The sequence below is a fragment of the Castor canadensis genome, chromosome 2, assembly GCF_047511655.1.
Source record: "Castor canadensis chromosome 2, mCasCan1.hap1v2, whole genome shotgun sequence".
Classification (NCBI taxonomy): Eukaryota; Metazoa; Chordata; class Mammalia; order Rodentia; family Castoridae; genus Castor; species Castor canadensis.
Genome location: NC_133387.1, coordinates 131,484,704 through 131,504,519, shown reverse-complemented (window position 1 = coordinate 131,504,519; position 19,816 = coordinate 131,484,704). Strand labels below are relative to the sequence as shown.

The window sequence follows — 19,816 nt, the reverse complement described above, 5'->3', positions numbered from 1 at the left end:
TCCTGTCAAGTGTCTGCTGAGGAATGCCTCCTGCTCAGCTCCTGGGAGTTTGTGCAGAAACGTGTGGCTCCATACCCAGGTGCAGGTTTTGGGTGAGAAAGACCAGGTGTGTGGGCCCTCCAGGCCCGGTGGAGGGGTGAGGCTGGGCCTGCCGCAGGAGAATGGAGTCTGGGGGTATACCTTGCTCATCAACTGACCTTGTGAGAGTTTTTCAGCTTGGGTGGAGGGTGGTCCCGGAGCCTCTTCATGGCTTGTACTGGGGAGTCACTGAAGTAGGGGGGTTCCCCGTCTACCATCTCAATCACCATGATACCTAGAGACCAGATATCTACCTGCAGAAGGAAAACATTCCTGGCCTTACTGCTAGAGGCCCCTGGTGGCAAGGTGCTGGAGGGGCAGGAAGGGGAGCAGCTGTGCCAGCTCTCCTTGGTGAGTGTTTCCTTCCTCCCTGGTCAGCTGCCCTGTGGTCAGCTCTGAGTGCCCAGTGACTGTAGGGTGACAGCCATCAACCACTCTCTGAGAGAGGCTATCATGCGTGGGGAACACTGTCCCCACTGTGCCCTTGAGCCAGAGGGAGTGGTTTCAGGAGCCAGTCCTGGCAGCGATGTCCAGGTGAGAGAAGCCTGGTGAAAGGGCCAGGTACTAAGTGGGTACCTGAGAAGCAGAGCTATTTTGTTGGTGGTGGGGCTCCGGAGGAGGTCAAAGCAGAGAAGTTTCACATTTCCAAGCTTCTTTGGGGAACTCTGAGGAGTGGAGGGGATGGTTACCTCAGTGGCATACAGAGACCTGGAGATCACTTCAGGAGCCATCCAGTAAGGTGTTCCCACCAGGGACTTCCTCTTGGGGACATCTTTGCTGATCTGAGCACAGAATCCGAAGTCTGAGAGCTTCACCTGGAGTTGAAAGGGGAGTAGGTGGAGGACCAGGAGAAGGAGGGATGTGAGGGAGAGCAGGGGAGGTGGTGTGGGGCAGCTGTGCCAAGGATGGGGAGGGCCTACCCTGCCATCGAGAGTCAGCAGGATAGAGTCACTCTTGATGTCCCGGTGGATGACACCCTGGGCGTGCAGGTAAGCCAGGGCCTGCAGCACGGCCTCACACACAGTAGCGATCTGCTCCTCATTCAGCCTGGTCAATAACAGCAGGGCCGTCAGATAGAAGAGAACGTCAGCTTTGGCAGGGATGCAGGATGGCTGGGCTGGGTGGAAGGAGACCCTGGCACGAGGTCCCACGGCTCCCAGGCAACATGTTCAGTGGCCCAGATAGGCTGTAGCCCTGAGCTGTCCTCATCTTTTCCCTATTCCCAAGACCCCTGAGTCTCAGTTACCCCAAACAGACTCCAGATGATCTGACAGTACCCCAAGTCTTCTGGGCCAAAGGCATCATTGGGGGCAGCCCTCCCTCACCCCAACCCTGCCAGCTGCCCACCTGACTTGGGAGATGATGTCTGTGAGGGCCCCGCCCTGCAGGAACTCCATCAGCACCCACAGCTCTTCGCCCACCAGGTAACTCTTGTACATCTCCACCACGTTGAGGTGCTGGTAGTCCCGCATTATCACCACCTGGAGGCAGAGGAGAGCCTGTGTGAGTATTCAGTGATTGTAGGGACACAGCTGTCAGTCACTGAGAGGAGCCATCATGCATGGGGAACACTGGCCATGCCTGACTGTTCCAGCACAGAGACCCTGAGGTAAGGCCAACCCACCTCCCCTGCTTGCAGATGCCCAGCCTGGCTGAGTGCTCACTGCCCTCCCAGTCACCTCTAACCATGTCTCCATTCTATCGTCCCACCTCATTAAAGAGCAGCTCCCTGCGCTGCTGCTTCCTAAGATCCATCATTTTGACAGCCACTTGGCGGCCGGAGTGCTTCTCCTGGGCCAGGCACACGATGCCCGTGGAGCCCTCCCCAATCTTCACATAGCTGTCCAGCAGCAGCCGGGGGTCACCCTGATCCACCACCATCCTGAGCGCAGCCTTGAACTGCTCATGAGTCACAACGCCCGTGTCCTCGCCAGCCAGGGCACCCTTGGCCACTGTGGGGTCCTGGGGCAGGTACAAATTGCTGGTGCTAATTTGGGCGTGCCGGGTGCGGGGGGAGCCTGCGGGGGAAGACCGGCCTGGGAGTGGACCAGTAGTTGGGGCCGTGCGGAGGGACTTCTGGGGGCTGCTGGTGTCCGAGGTGGTCAGAGGACTGAAGGTCCCCATGGGCTGATCTGAGGGCAAGGACTGGGCCTTGGCGACCAGGCTTGCTGGGGAGTCTTTCTGTGGTGGTCGGAAGGCAGAGTTGGGCTGCATAGACAAGGAAAGAGACAAGAAGGGGTGGGGCTGTGAGAGCGTTTGGAGAAAGCTTTCCAGAGGCAGGGGATAGCCACTGTTGCCTCTGCCTCAGATCAAGTTGAGGAGGTGCCATGAGCAGAGATTTCCAAATGGAGCAGAGCCCCTTCCTGCCACCCCTCCAAATTCCCAGGCCAGCAGGCCCAGTGGCAGCTCTTCACACCCAGTCTGCTGCTGTTGGGAAGAGAAAGACAGTGAATGCCTGGGGTGTCCTCAGGCTGGGCATTCTTCCTGGATAACTGACAGCCAGACCCCAAGGAGGCCACTGTGAGTCACAGTCCTCCTTCTGTGCCCTGTGGCAGCTCTAAGAAGCCAAATCAGAGGCTCAAAGTGTGGATGGGAGAGCCCCAGGCTGGCGGGGCGGGGAGCAGGCAGCTATGACTGACTCCCAGATCCAGGACAGGGAGGACACAGCTGGGGTCTGACAGCCTGGCTTGTGTTGCAGCATGTCTGTGAGGTTATGGGCCCCACAGAGGCCCACAGAGCTATGGTGCCATCTGATTCCATGGCCTCAGGGAGCTTCCAGGAAGGCTGGGACAAGAATGGAGGCTGGGGGCGGGGAGGCGGGGAGAGGTTGAGGCAGCATAGACACTGCTGAAGCTTCAATGCCATGTCCTGGAAGCAGGGGTTCCATGAGATGTCACCGAGCAGGGACTAGGAAGGAGGTAGGCAGGGCTCATGCCATCACATGCTCACTCAGGCAGTTCCCAGATGCTCAACTGGCAGTGACTTAGTAAACTTTTAGGTCCTGGTCATCTCCCCTGTGAAGGGTCTACCCCTTCTTAGGTTGGACCACACTCACACCATCACCAACAGCTAGAGGACCTAGCTTGTTTCCAAAACCCCCTGTGGGGGAGGGAAGGCTCCATCACTCACACCACAGCTGTTTCTTAGGCCTGACTTAAAACTCTCATGATGTAGCTAAAGTTATTGCTTTTCTTTTCCTTTTTGGCTGGGGGGTGGGGGGTGGGGGACTCTACCCCTTAAGCCACGCCCCTTAGGCTCTACCACCTGAGCCACCCTCCTTTCCCAGCCCTTGTGCTTTAGTTATTTCATAGGTAAGATCTTGTGTTTTTGTCTGGGTGCACTTCTGATTGAGATCCTTCTACCTGTGGCCTCCCACATAGCTGAGACCACAGGCATGCATCACCTTCTGCCTGTCTCTCAGGAGTAGGACAGCTCCTACTATAGCTGCAAAGCCTTGTAAGCAAAAGCCAGGAGCCAGAGGGCTCTGGACAGAACTGAGCCCCAAGTGCGCGCCCCTCCCTGCCTCCTTCTGTGACATACTCAACCCTTGCCCTGAGCAGGGACTCTGCCAATGGGGAAGGACATTACTGTCACTACAGATAGGATGTCACAGGCCAGGTAAGAAGCAAAACCATGCTCCATTTGCCTGCCAAGAAATGCCACCACCAGGATTCCCTTCTCACAAGAGAAAGGTGCATTGGAGGCTATCACGCATGGCAGAAATCAGCTGTCCTGCTTCTCCCGGCTCCAAGGCAAAAGCCAGTCCTCTGGGCCTGGGATTAGGGCTCAGTGGTAGGACATTTGCCTTGTTAATGTGTGAGGCCCTGGGTTTGATTCCCCAGCACCATAAAAACAAACAAAAAATCAGTCCTCTGGATTCTCACAATGCACACACAGGGGAAGAAGTAACTACAGGAATGTGAAACAAAACCACCACCACAAAAAAAGAAAGGAAAGGAAAGAAGGGAGCAAGGAAGGGAAACGGAGCTGTTACTAGAGGAGGTGTAACCATGCATACTTCCACTTGAGGCTCATGAATCCAGGGGGCCCCTCTGCATATATCTCTGCTGGGGTTCGGGGACTTGCTGGCCACTGCGGGTAGGGAGGGGCTGCTCTGGGCTTTTTGTTAAAGATGCTGCTTTTTCAAGGGAGTGTCTGCCTCCCAGTGTGGTTCACCTAGACCTCAGAGAGCAGGAGTGTCGGGGGGTGGGGTGTCCCCCGCCCCCATTACATGACCTGGCTTACAACCTCGGCTCACGCTCGCTAAGCCTTTGGAGGATGTGAGCTTGCTGGTTCAGGGTACAGTTCCTCTGGGAGGCTAAGCAGATCATTTTCACTCCTCACACTCTCCCTAACCCTGACCCTGAAACCGGGGAAGGCCAGGGCAGGCCCTGTGTCCCTGGCACCCAGTCCCTGTGGACACCTGCTAGGTCAGGCTCCCTGTCCTCCTCAGAGTGGCCTGAGAGGACAGCCCCAGCTTCACCTACCTTGCTCTGCGGTGGAGGGCCTGGCTTGCTGCTGTTTGGAGGGGCAGTGGCAGGAGTGGACAGGAACGTGCTTCGGAACAGCCTGTGCTTGAGGCTGCTCTCCTTGGGGCTAGGGCTGCCTTCCCCACCTGGCCTGCCAGTGGCTGAGCCCACCAGGCAGGACTGTGGCCGGGTCTCCTCAGAGCCATGCTTGGTAGCCTTCGTCCCACGCCTCCTCCCTGTGGCCACGGGGGGTGAGGCGCCAGGTGGGGAGCTCTGTAGGCAGGCACCTAGCTGCAGGCAGCGTTGTGAGGCACCCTGGAACTCAACAGGGCCCAGGGACTGTGCCTTGGCAGCCAGCCCATTAGGCAGGACCCGTGGGCTCTGTGGCTCAGGCCATGGTATCTGCCTGTGACCTGCTGGTGTGACCCCGTTGCAGCTGAGGTAGAGGCCGTGAGGGTCGGTGCGCTCAGACTGGGGGCTCTGGAGGTACATGTCGGGGTCAGCAGCCCAGTGCTCATCCCCTAGCAGCCCCAGGGACTGTGCCCGCCGTCGGCTGGTGGGGCTGCGGCCACGCAGGGTGTTGGAGCTGGTGACCGATAACTTCTGGATATCATTGAGCAGCCCTGAGATGTAGCCGTCCACGGGCACAGAGCTGCCCCGTACCACTGTCTGTAGGAGGAAGAGAAACGTGTGGATGAGCAGCTTCTTTGTGGCACGTGGGGTGGCCCATAGCCCAGAGTCTGACAGCCTCCTCGGGGGGCCCTCCTTTGCTGTGTCATCCACCCATTGGCTACGTTTTGTCATTTGCCAGTGCCCATGATGGGCCAGGCCTGTGCTAATGCAGTCCACAGGGAGAAAGAAAGAAGGGCAGACAGGTGGTAACTGTGGGCCCACCATCCAGTACACCTAGAGGGTACCCTGCTAAGCTGAACAGCTCAGGGAAGGGGGCTCCATTCTCTAGCTCCTCCCGTGGCCTTCAGAGAGACGTGCAGAGGTCTGAGGAGGCCAGGACCATCCAGGGCCCTCCTCCACACACGTCACCTTCATGGCCTCCATACCCTTGCAGTACCCCTGCCCCCAACTCCAACCCAGCTCTTGGATCAACCTATGTGGACCCCTGACCCAAATATCGCATGGGATATACTTGCACTAAAGCCTATTCATTGTTATCTGAAATTCAAATTTAATTGGGCATCTTGTATTTTATTTGCTAAATCTTACATTCCCTAAGGCCACGGACAGGACTCCCTAGGCTCCAGCTCCCTGCGTCCTCAGGGAGAGTCTGATCAGCAAAGAATGAAAGCAGCTGGCTCCACAGCTATGGAGTTACTGTTGAGGTCTCACCAGCACTGCCCACCCCACCCACCCCTTACCTTCATGGGCTGCAGCTGCACCCGGGTGATGCGCGAAGGGTCCACCACAGGCTTGGGCCGTCGCAGGGTGTCCAGGATGTTCTGCCATTGTGGGGGGAGGCCCACGAACTTGCCCTCTTTGGGGTCAAAGGAAGTGTGGACGCGGTGCTGGAAGTTCTGGGGGGCTGAGATCTCAGGGCGTTTCTTCTTCTTCTTGCGGAACATGGCGCCTGCAAGAGGAGGGGCAAGCTGGGTATCAGCTCAGGGACTATGGGGTGGCTGCAGTGGGTGCTGGGGCAACAGCTCAGGCCTTGCTCCCCTGTCTGCAGCACGGCCCCTCTGTCCTTGGACTGGGACTTCCCTTCACGTTCATCCCCACTTCCTCAGGGAAATGGCTGGCTCCCAGCAGACCAGTCTCAGAAACAACAAAAGTGCCACAAATAAGCCAACACAGACTATAAACAAGGAAAAGAGGTGTCTGTCTTTTTACCCGTGCCAAGCCTCCCGCCGAGGAGGCAGACTCTGGGGGTGTGTTTTTATAAAATCCACAGTCCATTACAAATATCACCCCATTGTCAGAGTCAAAAAAGGAGGAGAGAGGGTGGAAGGCTCTCAGACTCCTTTTATGAAGAGAGTTTGGCCTTGATTCTTCAACCAGGTAAGAAAAGAAAAATCTGAGCCAACCTCTACGAACATAAATGTGAAAATCCTAAGCAAAACTAGCAAATTGAATCCAATGGTATGTACAACTTTTTTTTTTTTTTATCACCATCAGCTCTGGTTTGTCCCAAGATGGCTGAACACTAGAAAACTTGTTAATGTGATACACAACATCAATAAAAACCAAGCAGCCAGTTTGCAATCACGTTGCCCAGGTTGAAGCTGGGGAACCTAGGACCAGCGAACCCCAAAAGGACCCTCAAGGTTACCAGGTGCTTTGCCTTAATCTAGAAAGGGCCTGAGCCTAGGAGACAGCTGGGGTGGGTGCAGGGTGGCTACCTTAGGAGTAAAGCTTGCCAGAGAAGGCATAGTCTCGCTCCTCCTGGAACTCTTCTTTAGCCCCAGAACTCTGCAAAATCATCACTTGCAGTCCAGCCTGCGTCCTTTGTCTTGTGGATTTGGGGTTTGCTGAAGGACCAACTGAGCTCCATCAACAGGAAGTGACATGGACTTGCAAAGGATAATGTAACTAGATCTGAGAGGGCAACTGGAAGCCCGGGAGGTACAGTCACTTCCAAATGCTGCTCAAATCTTGTCTTTGGGGAATCTGGACTGCATATTGACAGAAGACAGAGTCAGAGGTGCCCATCTGAAGTGGCTTAGAACAGCCCATGTAAAGTGGGTTCTTTTGTCACCTGGAAAAGTCACTTCCAGGTTTTAAGAAACAAAATGAATGTTTCCTTTTTTTTTTTTTTTTTTTGTGACAAAGTTTTGCTGTATTGCCTAGGCTGCCTTTGAACTTCTGGCCTCAAGTGATCCTCTTGCCTCAGCCTCCCAAGTAGCTAAGACTACAGGTGTATACCGCTTCACATGGCTTGTGTTTCTTGATGTGTACATTTCAATTATTCATCTACCCAAAGATCTGGAGTGCCAGGCCATCACATTCTTTTGGTTTCTGCTCTGGAAACACATTCCTGGTCATTTTCACAGGTTCTAAAGAGAGGCACAGGTTTGGAAGGCAGCTTGTGCCCACTGAGGGAGGCAGGGGCCAGAAGAGCAACCGCATCTCCACCAGGAACTCTCCGTAAGCGAGGCAGTGTGAATCCAGGGCTTACCTTCTGAACCGTCAACCACTTTTCTGGACATTGAGGCTGAGGAGTCTCCCTCAGCCTCGACTCCTCAGCCTCCCTAAAACCAGAGCCACAGTGCAGGACCCCCACAGACCAAGGGACTTGGTGATGAAATGTGTCTGTTTGCAGTTGAAGAGGGGGGTCTCCCACTAATTTGGAGCTACTTGGAACAAGTTCCTAAATGATTTGAGCCTCAGTGTCCTTCATCTATCAAGTGGGGTTCGTGGAAGACAGCTTACAGGGTTTAGGGAGGGATAAGTGGATTCCCACTAGACGGTGCTTTTTCTCTTGCTCTGTTACCTCTCTCTGCACCCATCTCTAAGCTCAGGGTCTCCAGACACTGACCCCTGGGCAGGTTCGAGCCTGGGAGTGACTGCAATACCTTTCTGCTCTCATTTACCTCTCAAGGGGTCATGCCTGAATTCTGGGTTCTGAGACCTGGGAACCTCACTATATCTCCGTTGTGCACGCTTTATGGCTTGGTAAAATTTGAATACCTCCCTCTCAGCTTTGCCTTTTGTTACAGAAGGGTCTTCCTTCAGCAGGCCTCTCCTTAGAGCCTCTTGGGCAGGCCCTCTTTTCCTGAGTTAGTCAGTGGACCTGTTCGCCTTCTCCCTCATTTTGAAGTGTTCTGGGTGTGCAGAGACAAACCTTGAGCTGAAGAAATGCTGACTGAGATGTTTCCTAGAACACCCCTGTCGCAGCCAAATGCTAGGCTCTTGCTGCAGGAATGCACAGGGTGGGGGAGGCCTCTTTAGCAAATGGTCTAAATGACTTGGGACACCCCCCCTTCTGAGTCCAACATAACATCGGTTCCTGGACAAGATCTTCCCAGAGATAGAAAGAAGACCTGAGGAGAAAGATCAGCCCAGAGTCCTGGGATCCTGGGATCCTGGGATGGGGGGAGAGGGAGGGGTAGTTGGCAGAAAGCAGCAGCCAGCTAAGTACAGGCTTTGGGGTGGGGGGACAGGGATTTAAAAATCCACCAATCATTTAGATAATGAGAAATCAGTAATCTAAAGACAGGTTAGTAATAGTCATCTGAAACGTGGTGAAGTCAACCCTGCTGGGGACAACACAATTGTGTAAGTAGAAAATTCTAGCAGAATCTACATACAGATTACTGGGATTAAATAAGTGAATTTAGAAAGTCCTCCATTCAAGGTCAACATTTAAAAAAAAAAAAGACAACTGAATTTCTTTGTACAGTAACCAAACAGAAAATGAAGCAAGAAGATACATTTACCACTTTACATTAAAAATAGCAACTATCTAGGAATAAATCTAATGAAAGGGCTTTACATTGAAAAACGAGACATTATTAAAGATATTAAGGAATGTTCACAGATTGGAAGATTTAATAATACTGTCAAGATGTCAATTACTCCCAAATTAACCTAGGGGTTTATTTCAATTTCAGCATATTTCTTTTGGCAGAAATTGACACACTGATTCTAAAATGTACAGAGAAACACAGAGAACCAGGAATAGCCAAGGCAATCTCAGAAAACCAAGTTGGAGGAGTGTACTAAAAATAGATCGAGATTTATTATAAAGCCACCATAATTAATATAGTGTAGAATTGGCACAAGGATTGACAAATACAGCAACAGAACAGAAGAGAGAATCCAGAAATAGACCCACTCATATGAGGTCACTTGATTTATGACAAAGGTGACATTGCAGCAGGGTGGGATAGATGATCTTTTCAACAAATGTAGCTGAAGTGATTAGACATTCTTGTGAAAAAAAAGGAACCTGAAAAATGAGTTCATATCATACCCCCAAATAACCAGAGACAGATCATAGACGTGACCATGTGACTGGCAGAGTTATAAAGCAGGGGCGGTGGGGGGAGGTGTGGCACAGCCTGGCTGTTCCCTGCCCCCACAGTCTGCTGTGATTAACTACGTAGGGCCCATGTTTGGTGGGTTGTCCTGGAGCCTCTGACCTGCTAGGGCCCAACCTGTCTACACTTGTAAGTCCCAGAGACAAATGAAACCATCCAGATTTTTCCCAAAGCAGAATTCTTGCTGGTATAAATTAGGAGTAGATCAGTACTAAAGATTTCCCCTATATTAATTTGCCAGTGTAGCAGGCGTGCAGTAAGTATTTGAAAGAAATACATCAAAATAATTGCTGTCCTCTTTGAGTGATAGCGCTACAGGTGATTTCCTTCTATCCCATCTTCCTACACTTCTGGAGTTTTCTTGAAGATAATGGATTGTTGGGCTGGAGGTGTGGCTTGCCTGCCTACATGACAGCCAACATGAAGCTCTGAGTTCAAACCCCAGTATTGCCAAAACAAAACCCTGATGGCCTGCTTTTCTAAAGAAAAAAAAAAGAGTGATCCATGAAGGCTGAGTGCCTAAGAGATGTTCACTCACTTGCCCAAGTATTCAGAATTCCCAGCCAGTGCAAGCAAAACACCTGGGACACAAATGTCCCTGTTCAGGGTACACCCAACTGTTCAGTCAGAGGCCCCCAACTTGCCTTTTCTAGGGCTCCCTTTTCCACCAATTTCCACAGGCCTGGGGGTTAGGGAGGCAGCTTTTGCATTCACCATGAACCTGTGGTATTCAATTAAATAGGGCCTTTTGGTATCATACTCATTTATCCAGGAAGAAGTTGTATCAGAGGAAGGAAGGAGGAAGGGAGGGAGGAAAGAAGGGAGGAAGGAGGAGGGATTTTTCTCATACAGCCAGCCCCAACCCTTCCTTCTGCCTAGCCTGAAAGCAATGTTGTGGCCCTCAGATCCAAGGTAGAAATGGGCGGAGGGAGGCTCAGGTGGCCTCCTGCTTCTCATTGACACTCTCCCTAACCCAGGGGAGGGACTGGACCTGGTTAGGAACGCACTATGGCATTTGAGGAATGCTTTCAACATCATCTTCCAGGTGGCTGACCCAAGACTGGGCTAGAGGGGCTGCCTGGAGCTGGGAGGCTAGAGTCTAGCCCAAACCAGTTTGAGAAGGAAGCTCCCCTGGCATGGGTCCTGACACTTCCTGGCAGAGGCTTTGGGGAGAAGTGCTTGCTATACTCAGGAAGCCCAAGGGCAGAGCTAGTAGGCGAGTTCAAGGAGCCACAGGCCTGGGGTCACTGTGGTGTTGGAGGAGTGGGAGCCTCAGAGTCAGAAAGGGTAGTAGCTTTTCTTAAACACCTATTATAGGCTGGGCCCTTTCTAAGGTTAGCAGTCCTGAGAGGTGGCAATTATTATCCACAACCCAGGTGAAGCTCTAATTGGGTAAACAATTTGCCCAGGGTTATAGAAACAGGAAATGGCTGAGTTGGGAGCCTGAACCCAACCTGATCTCAAAGCCCCTGCTCGGTCCCTGTGCCCATCCTGGAGGCAGCTGGGCTGCTGACCAGCTCCTTCCCTGGACTTATTGTAAACTCCTAGGAGTCTGTGCGAAGTGGAAGTGGGTGGGGCAGGGCCAGCTCCCTCCACCCAGTTTGCATGTTCTCTCCTGGGCTGTCTGTGAGTCACAGCCCAGGGGAGCCTGGGGCTGTCCTAACTTGTACGCTGTAGGCTGACCCTTACCTTGTATGGAGCCAGGTTTGTTTTTTCAACCCTGCGAGGGGTGGACAAAGTGTTTCAGAAAGGTCACATTGACAGCTGTGATGATCACGGTCTACATACAGGAAAAGCAGTGCTGCTCCAAAGAGGAGTCTCAGCCCAAACCAGGCGACTACCTGTAGGCTTGGCTCAAGGCAGTCCCCAGGGACAAGGGAGAGGACAGTTTGGTGGTTCTTGTGTCCACATGGGGATGAGAAAACATCTCATAAATTGCTTCTCCTCAGGGAAGGGGGAGAAGACATCCATGTGTTGGGGCCTGGGACGCCAAAATTATGGGGCCTCCCAGATCCACGGCAGAGATGGAGAGAGCCAGGTCTGCCTTGAAACCTCAGACAGCCCAGACATTCCAAGTGAGCCTTGCATTTGAGGCAGACTCCTCGGGAAAGTATGTCTGTTCCAAACACACTCTGGTATTTCCAGAATTCCTCTGTGGGAATCACCTTTGGGGCCTATCTTGAATCAACATCAACTACTTCATCTCATCACCCACCCCTGCTTCTCACCAGGAGAGGCTATGTCTGACATAATCGGCTACCAGATCTGGCTCTGAGCAAGTCTTGCCACTTCTACACATTGAATCCCTTTCAAGGAAAGGACACTTGGCCCACCAAAGGTATTCACAAGAATGCACTGCAGGCTGAAAAGTGGCTTGAGTCTTGGAGGAGTTTACAGCTTCTGTGAAGGGGGTAGGATTTGGCCGGCTGTGTAAGGTCCAGAGTGTTGGTGTCTGTTAGGAAGAAGGCCAGTGAGATTCTCTATACTTTCCAGGTGATGGGGAGAAGAGGCAGGCCAACTCCTGGTTCTCAGAATAGCAGAGGACGCCCAGCTCAAGGCGTCAGTGAGAGAGAGTGGGAGGCACACTTCCCCTCAGGGAGACTCAGGCCTGCTTATCAGAGCGTCTGTCCAGGGCCACCAGGCTAGCATGAACCTTGGGGCTTATGACCTTGGCCTACTCTCCTGTAGGCCACAGCATTTCTGCTGCTGACATGAGAATGGACGCATTTACCTCTGCCAGCTTTGCCAGGCACAGTGAGGAGGGGTGACAGTACGTTTTAGCTCAGGTTGCAGCTTGGGTATTTTTAAGGATCAGTGCTCAGGGAGAGCCTGGTGTAGGTTCCAAGCTTTGGGCTGAGCATGTCACATGCATGATCCCCTGCCCACAGCCCATGAGGAAATACTGCTACTGTCTGCGTCACGCACATGAGGAACCTGATGGCCACAGAGACTGACATTTGTCCAAGTGCAGCAGTAAGGAAGGGGCAGGGTCTGACTGAGACCCTGAAGTGAACTTGGCTGCATCCAGCCATCAGCACCCACCACTCCGCTCAAAGACACCTTGGGAAGGGTCGTATGCTAGCCTCACACTCCAAGACAGAGGTAAACACACTGGACTCTCAGAGCTTAAAAAGCTACCCCTTCCTGCTACTGTCCAGACTCAGAGTTGCCTGCAGAAGACCTTGTCCCTACAGGGCTGGGCCCTGACACCCTGAGACCTATAGCAGGGTTGCTCGGCTTCCTTGTAACCACCCCACCTTGGGAATTGTCACCCCGCCCACCCTTCCATGAGTAGTGGCGGTCCTCGGTCCTCGCTGGTCCCTGGTTGGGAATTTTCACAGCTTGAAGATGGCCTTTTGTTGTAATTGACTCGCTGGTCAGGAAGATTTTTCTCAACCTTTACTTTCTGGAGTTTGTTTAAATATAAAATTCCATTACTCATTCCTTTACTCAAAAAGCATTCATTAGCATCTGCTCTACTCCAGGCTCTGGGAACCATGGTAAACAAGACAAGACACTCACTCTTAGGCAGGTTTGTTTGCTTCTTCCAAATAGATACTGCCATAAGCCAGCCTGTCCCTCCCAAAGAGATGGTGATGTCCACACCATGGGACTCATCTGACCTGCCTCCTGCCCATGCTTCTGTCCCCACTGTGGCATTCCCACAGGAGCCTGTCCACACTCTGCTTGAATATGTTTGGTGGTGGGGAGCTCCTACCCTCTGCCTCAGTTCCCCTTACTGCTCATTCTTTCTGAGGAGCTAAACTCAGTCTCCCCTCGGCCTCCATTGGGGTCTGGGCCTGCTCCTCTTCACATGGCACAAGAGTTAGAGAGGCAGCACCCCACACCCTATCCTGGCCCTCCAAAATACCTCATAGGGATGAGATTTCATCTGTGACTTACCCAGTTCTTAGACCTGGGCAGTGGCCTCTGCCCCATGGCTTGCAGACTTTTTAGACCTGCCCAGTGCCACTTTACTGAAGTGTGAAGTTCCCAGGAAGCTGAGTAGTACCCAGAGGGTCTGCTGTGCCACTGGAATGAGCCAAGGAGATGTGGCAGAACAGAGGGCACTGGGCTCCCTGCTCCTGTCACCATTCACCAGCCCTAGTGAATCCTCCGTGGAGAGATAATGGGCTGTTGTTTAAAAGATGATGCAGACCATTCAGTGGCTTGGGTCAACACTCCAGCTGAATGAGAGGCTAAAGAGCCAGGCTGGCCAGCCAAGGAATGTCAATATTGACTCAGATCGCCTCTGGGCTCCAGGCTGCTTATACCACCCTCTGACCTCTGTTTACTGTACCTAGAATCTCAACCTTTGCCCATAACCCTTCTGGTGCACAGCATAGGGCTTTCCCTGTCTGTCTTCAAGGGAAGACATGAAGAATGACATTCCTCAGAGTGTGCCGCAGGCCAGGGATCTTCTCAGTCTTTCAGATTTCAGCTGTCTCCATGCAGAAGCCTGGGTCCTCAATGCCTCAATGCATTCCCTAACCACAAGCCTGCTCTGTGCTTTTATAGCCCTTAGTTTTCTAGGTCTGTATTTCATTTATCTCCTCAGAAAACCACTGTGAAATCCACTGGACCTGCTTTGCTGGGCCCATTTTAAAGGTGGCAGGTGACAGGAGAGGGAAAAAGAGATGACACATAAAGAGCAAATGCTGCATGCCAGATACTATGCTCGGTGCTTTTTCATTAGTGCATCTAGTAGTTAATGGTAGATATTATGAGCTCCATTTTACAGATACAGAAACTGAGGCGCAAGGAAAGCAACTGTCCAAGATGGTCAAGTGTGGAGCTAGGTGGCAAAATATCTCTGACTTTAAGCTCATCCACCATGCCTAGTGCCCAGAGATGACAGATGACCTGTGCTGGATCATCTTGCTGGAACAAGAAGCCTCAAGCCAAGGCTCTCTGTGTCCCAGGGAGCGCCATGGTGTGCTCATTGTCACTCATGAACATGTGAAAACGTACAGGGTGTGCTGCTGTTTCTATCACTAACACCCCTTTCAGAAATGGTCCCTTCCCTGTGCCAGAGACCTTGCATCAGGGTCTCCTACCACTCACTGTCCTGGAACCCACTGCCTTTATTTCTATGCTTTGCTCCGACACCCTCAAACAATATCTTGCCAAATAGCCAGACCACTCTCCCAGTCCTCCAACACAGGAGGGTTCAGGTAGCTTAACCTTTTCTAACTGGATGCTGGTGAGGCCGCCTGCAGGGCCGTTGAACACGCATTGTTACGGCTACCCCTCACGATGCCTTGTGGGGACGCCATTCCCATCCCCGCTCTACACCCCACTGTACAGACATTAAAAAGTTGGGAGAGAAATAAAGTGGCTTGCCTCAGGCGTTAAAGCAATGGCAAAGTCAGAATGTGAACCCAGTTCCTTTGGGTTGCAAATATTGTGTTGTCTGCCACTGTCCTATATGTGGCCTAAGAACTCACAGCATTACCATCTACAGCACACTAACCACAAAAATGGGCACAGAGACTGGAGCCCCTCCCCAGCCTCTTCCCAGAGGAGCCTAGAAAACAGAAAAGGACAGAGAATGCAGTCCCTGCCCTGGGAGCCGCTCATGGCTAGCCCTTGGTGCTCCTAGCAACATCTACACCACTCTGGGTGCGGGAGAGTTAGGACAATTTTACCAAGTCTGGGGATGTGGGAAGGAGCAGCTGTCTGCGATGCATGGACCGGGCACCTCTGCCCTGACTGCTGGAGGAGCCATGCCCTGTCTCCTACTTAGCACAGAAGCCTGGCCTGCTACCACCACACCTCTTCCCCCAGCATGCATTCAGTGTGTGGCCTGTGTGACACTGCCTTGCCCCAGTGGCATCAGACTAGATGACAATCAGAGGCTGGGCACAAGACAGGGCAGGCCAACTGAAGCTTGGTGGCCTGCCATGGAGCTGTGGTGATGCGTGGCTTACCGGCCACACTCACTAAGGACTGAGAAATGATACGTAGAGGGGCCACTGCCTAACAGTACCAGGAGGGTGCCAGCTGGGAGGGCCACCTGCCTGCCCACTGTCCCTCCCAGCCTGGCCCTCGATAAAGGTGCCTGGAGAAGGCTGGAGGCCCTCACTCACCTCTTCTGGTCGCTTATCCTTGCCTTCTGTCGCTTGAGTCTCCTCACCCTTCAGGGGTCAGCTCCCTTAAGCACCGAGGCGAGGAAAGACCTACGACCTTCCCAGGCCAGTCCACCGCAGGCCTAGGCAGAAACACATCCGAAATCCAGCGTGACAAATGGGGTAAGTGTCCCTCCGGATTCTGCGCGTGGCTGGAGTCCAGGGCGTTGGGAACCGCCCCACGCCAGCCTACCGACTGAGCGATCTCAGGTGCGAGAGGCTGCGGCGGGCTCCCCGCGGGGCGCACGTAGGCGGGCGGTGGGCGCAGCGCGGCTTCCGGGGCCGCCCCTCTCCGCACCGCGCTGGGACCCCGCGTGGCACCCGCGCGGAGGGAGGGCGCGCTCCAGGGGGTCGGAGCCCGCGTGCCGGCGCCCTCGGCCCCTGCGTCCCGCGCGGGCCACCGCGAACTTCGGGGACTGCGAGCGGCGTGCGGCGAGGCCTGTCCTCCGGTCGCGCGGGCCCGGCCCGGGAAGGGATCGCGGGCCTAAGGGTGGCAGCTCGGCACCCACCTGGCGAGCGGGAAGCGGGGGAGCGCAGGAAAGGCGGCGGGAGGCGGGAGGCGGGCCCGCCCTCCGCGGGAGGGACCTCGGCGCGGGGACCGGCGAGGAGGGGCCGCGTCTGCATGTTTGTGCAGCGCCGGCTTCACCTGGCCACGAGTTTGATTTCAGGGTGTGGCCTCAGGTAGGGGCACCGCGAACGCAGAGTCCGCGGAAACTCGCTGAGGGGTGCAGGGGCTGCGGCCAGGAGCTCTCTGGCCAAGGGCGACCCCCTGCTCAGTGCTTTCCCTCCAACAGCCGGACCCCTTGCCTTCCAGCCCTTGAGGTGGCTGCGCTCACGGCCACCCACCTACCCGCGGCGCTGAGACGCGATCCGGATTATCCGCTGAGCGTGGCCCTGGGCCATTAACTCTTTTTTGCCTCGCAGGTGCACGCGCTGCAGCCGCGGGAGGTGTCGGGCGCCCACCTGGAAACCTTAAGCTGGAGTCCTAAAACTTGGCACCTGGGCCTGCCTGGCCCATCTGCACTAGGCCACTTCCCCCAGACTGGCCTGGGGCGGCCTCCCTGTGCAGGCAGGACAGCAGGATTTGTGACACGTGGCTTTGTCCTGAGAACCCATTGGCAGGGGACTTTGGGGGAGAGAAAGCGTCCAGCAGCACAGGCTGCGGTCGGTACAGGAATCATCTACTTGGGTTTCTGTTCCTGACCCAGGTACCTGCTGGGTACCCAGCGGTGCCCTGGCCTAAGTTGGGTTCGCTACTCCTAATAGCTCACTCCTGGTTCCCATATTGGGCAGGTTGGGACAGGTTCCCTGCTTCTTTTGGGGTAGAGGGTGGCTTCTATGGGGGACAGGGAGTAGTGGCCACCTGCCTGTCTCTTCCCCAAACAAGGATAGGAGAAGACCCTGGTTGTCCTTGACTTGGGCCCCAGAGAGGGCTGTGTGCTGGCTGAGTGCTGAGGGGATTCTGGCTTGGAAATTTAGGACATCTGGAGCCCAAATGGCTGCCTTCAAGTGGGGGCTGGCTGACTGCTGGTGTCAGAGATAAGGACCCAGGACAGAGTAGAAATTAAAAAAAAAACCCCAAAACTGTTGGGTATCTCAAACTTCAGTGGTTAGTTGAGGTCACTATTGATTCTTTAACCATACCAATGCTATTTCCAGATAAACCATTTGCATTATGGGTTCTATCACTTATACAGCGTTTATTCTAGGGCTCTTGCCAAACAGGGTTATGGTGACCCATGGGTATTCACCAGCCCAAAACAGCTCTGTGCCCTGTCTGGCTGCACAGCCCCCATGCCCTCAGCTTCCCCAGGGCAGGCATGGTCCTGATGCTGTGGAGGGGAGGTATCGAGGCCTGGACAGATGACCACAGGCCTGCCAGGCACACCCCCAACATACATCTGCACATTCAGTCTGTTCTTGCCTTCCTCTGCCCCCGACCCTGTCTGTCCCAAGTGGATTCTCTCTCTTCTGGACAATGTTTGACCCTGTGGGACAAACCCTCACCTGTGGCTGCCCAGGAAGTTGACTGCTGAGTCCCTTGAGGGGACAGGGAAGTGGCTACAGGAAGAAGGTCATGCTGTGTGGAAGAGGGGAGAGTGATGGCTTTCTGAGGACTTGAAGTGAGCTGAGAACTGAAGCTGCAATGAAGTAAGTACATGATATGGGTGAGTTAGAATCAACACTAAGTTACTTCTTACTAACTCACAAATGCACATCTGAATTATTGTCTCAATACAAATGCTTTATATACCAAACACACAGCTCTAAGCAGTGCTTTGGAACCGTAGAAATACAGTAACTTGACTATTAGAATACTATCAGAAATGGTATTTAATTTACTTTGAATCCAGACTTGTAGATCCCAGAATAACTACTAGCCAAGTCCTATTCTTACCTTGTAGGGCATAAGTCTAGAAAACCCTGCCCCCCGACACCCTTGAACACTACAGTGGAGTTTGGGGCCTTAAGAGAGGCAGAGTCTCCCAAATAATAAGAAGGTAATGAATCCTCCATCACTGGAGGTCATCACAAACCACTACCAATTAATTATGCCAGAGAAAAAATTCTCACACTGAATCCAAGACGTGACCCATCACCAAACCACATTTTTGTACTTCCAATTTCTCTATACATGGTTCAGCAGGCTAGATGACGCCCTGCACATTAGGACGGCTGGACTTGCAAGGTGAGGTTTGATGATGAATTCCTGAGTGTGACTCCCTCTTTCCTGCTCTCCTCTGATCCACGCCCAGCTCAGCCCTGCCTCGGAGGACAGGGCAGAACAGCAGGGTAGGAGAACAGACAGAAACAGTCTGAGGGACAGTGTGTCCTCCACCATCCACACACGTCTCTAGTCTTGCCTTCCCCCCTGTTGCAGTGTTGAACACGTGGAGGGGCACCAGGCACACCCACCTCTGAAGAGCCTTGGCCTCTGGCCTAGATCTCTGACAGAGGGAGTTGTCCAGGCACTGCCATCCTACAATGGGCGGGAGCCCTGGACAAAGGGATTTCACTGCGGAAGAGGGCTCTTGGCACTCTGATCACTCTGGAGGCACTGGCCAGTCAATATGGCATGGTCTGCAAGGACCTTAGGGTGGGCCCATGGTGTGGGCTACAGCACTTTCCAATTCTCTCTCAGCCTGTGGCCGTCGGGCCTGTTGTAACATCTGAGCCCCAGCAGCCAAGGCCCAGAGCCCAGTTTGGGGCCAAAGAGGAAAGATATGGATCGACTTGTGGTTTAGAAATACAAACACATTATCCTTGCCCTGTACCGTTCTGCTCGTGACTTGAAAGCCTCCCAGAGATCAGGAACCTGCTATCAGGCTTATTTGTTCCTGATAGCAGGACTCTTGTCTCTGGATGCCTCTGCCCTCCTCTGATAACAATAACAGTAACACCTGCCAGTTACTGAACGCTTCCAGAGGGCTAGGCCCTGTGCTTGGCTCTTTGCACACATCAGTCATCACAACATAGGATGTAAGTACGAAGCTGTTATTATTCTCAGTTTATAGATAAGGAAACTAAGACACAGAGTGGTTAAGGAAGAAGCTTAAGATTCATAATTACTGCTGTATTTCAGATGTTTGTGTGTCCCATTCTATGTACTGAAATCTAATCTCCAGTATGAGGGTAGTAGAAGGTAGGGCTTTTGGGGGTGAAGCGCACATGAATGGTGTTAGTGCCCTTATAAAAGAGGCCCCAGAGAGGTCTCCAGCCCTGTCAGCCATGGGAGGTGATAGTGAAAAGACAGCCATTCTGAAACAGGACGTGTACCTTCCCTAGACACTGAATCTGCCAGCACCTTGATCTTGGACTTCTCAGCTTCTGGAGCTGTGAGAAACAGTTTTTCAGGCACATAGTCTATGGTACTCTGTCACAGAAGCCCAAATTGCCTAGGCTGGTTACTCAGTACAAAAGCCAGAACTTGAACCTAAGTGTATATGCCCCAAAGACTGTTCTCTTAACTCTTTGCTGCTCAGAAGTTGCTGGTCCCAAGGGCTGTATGAGCAGACGATGGAGAGGGTCCAACCTGAACCACATCTCAGCAAGGGTAATCTGCTCACACAGATACAGAGAGGTAGGGGGATATCTCTACCCGGTTTCTGAGCAGGGTGTGAGAATCCCTACATGTGAGTGGCAGAGGAGT

The 19,816-nt window shown here is 53.2% G+C and overlaps 1 protein-coding gene across 4 annotated transcripts in view; it reads right to left on the bottom strand.

Moving 5' to 3' along the window:
- Pak6 (p21 (RAC1) activated kinase 6) overlaps window positions 1-19,816 on the bottom strand; it is a 31,800-nt gene that overhangs the window by 2,634 nt on the left and 9,350 nt on the right. For 2 of the 4 annotated variants that reach the window (XM_074065658.1, XM_074065655.1), the window contains exons 3-9: window positions 5,921-6,129; window positions 4,566-5,216; window positions 1,789-2,286; window positions 1,426-1,559; window positions 999-1,125; window positions 768-893; window positions 198-332 (exon numbers count right to left, since the gene is read on the bottom strand). In XM_074065658.1, the coding sequence (XP_073921759.1) occupies window positions 198-332; window positions 768-893; window positions 999-1,125; window positions 1,426-1,559; window positions 1,789-2,286; window positions 4,566-5,216; window positions 5,921-6,124 (1,875 nt within the window). In that variant the 5' untranslated portion in view covers window positions 6,125-6,129. Of the gene's footprint in view, window positions 1-197; window positions 333-767; window positions 894-998; window positions 1,126-1,425; window positions 1,560-1,788; window positions 2,287-4,565; window positions 5,217-5,920; window positions 6,130-15,627; window positions 15,750-16,516; window positions 16,542-19,816 lie in introns of those variants that run through there. The other 2 variants (XM_074065657.1, XM_074065656.1) reach the window with 2 other exon arrangements.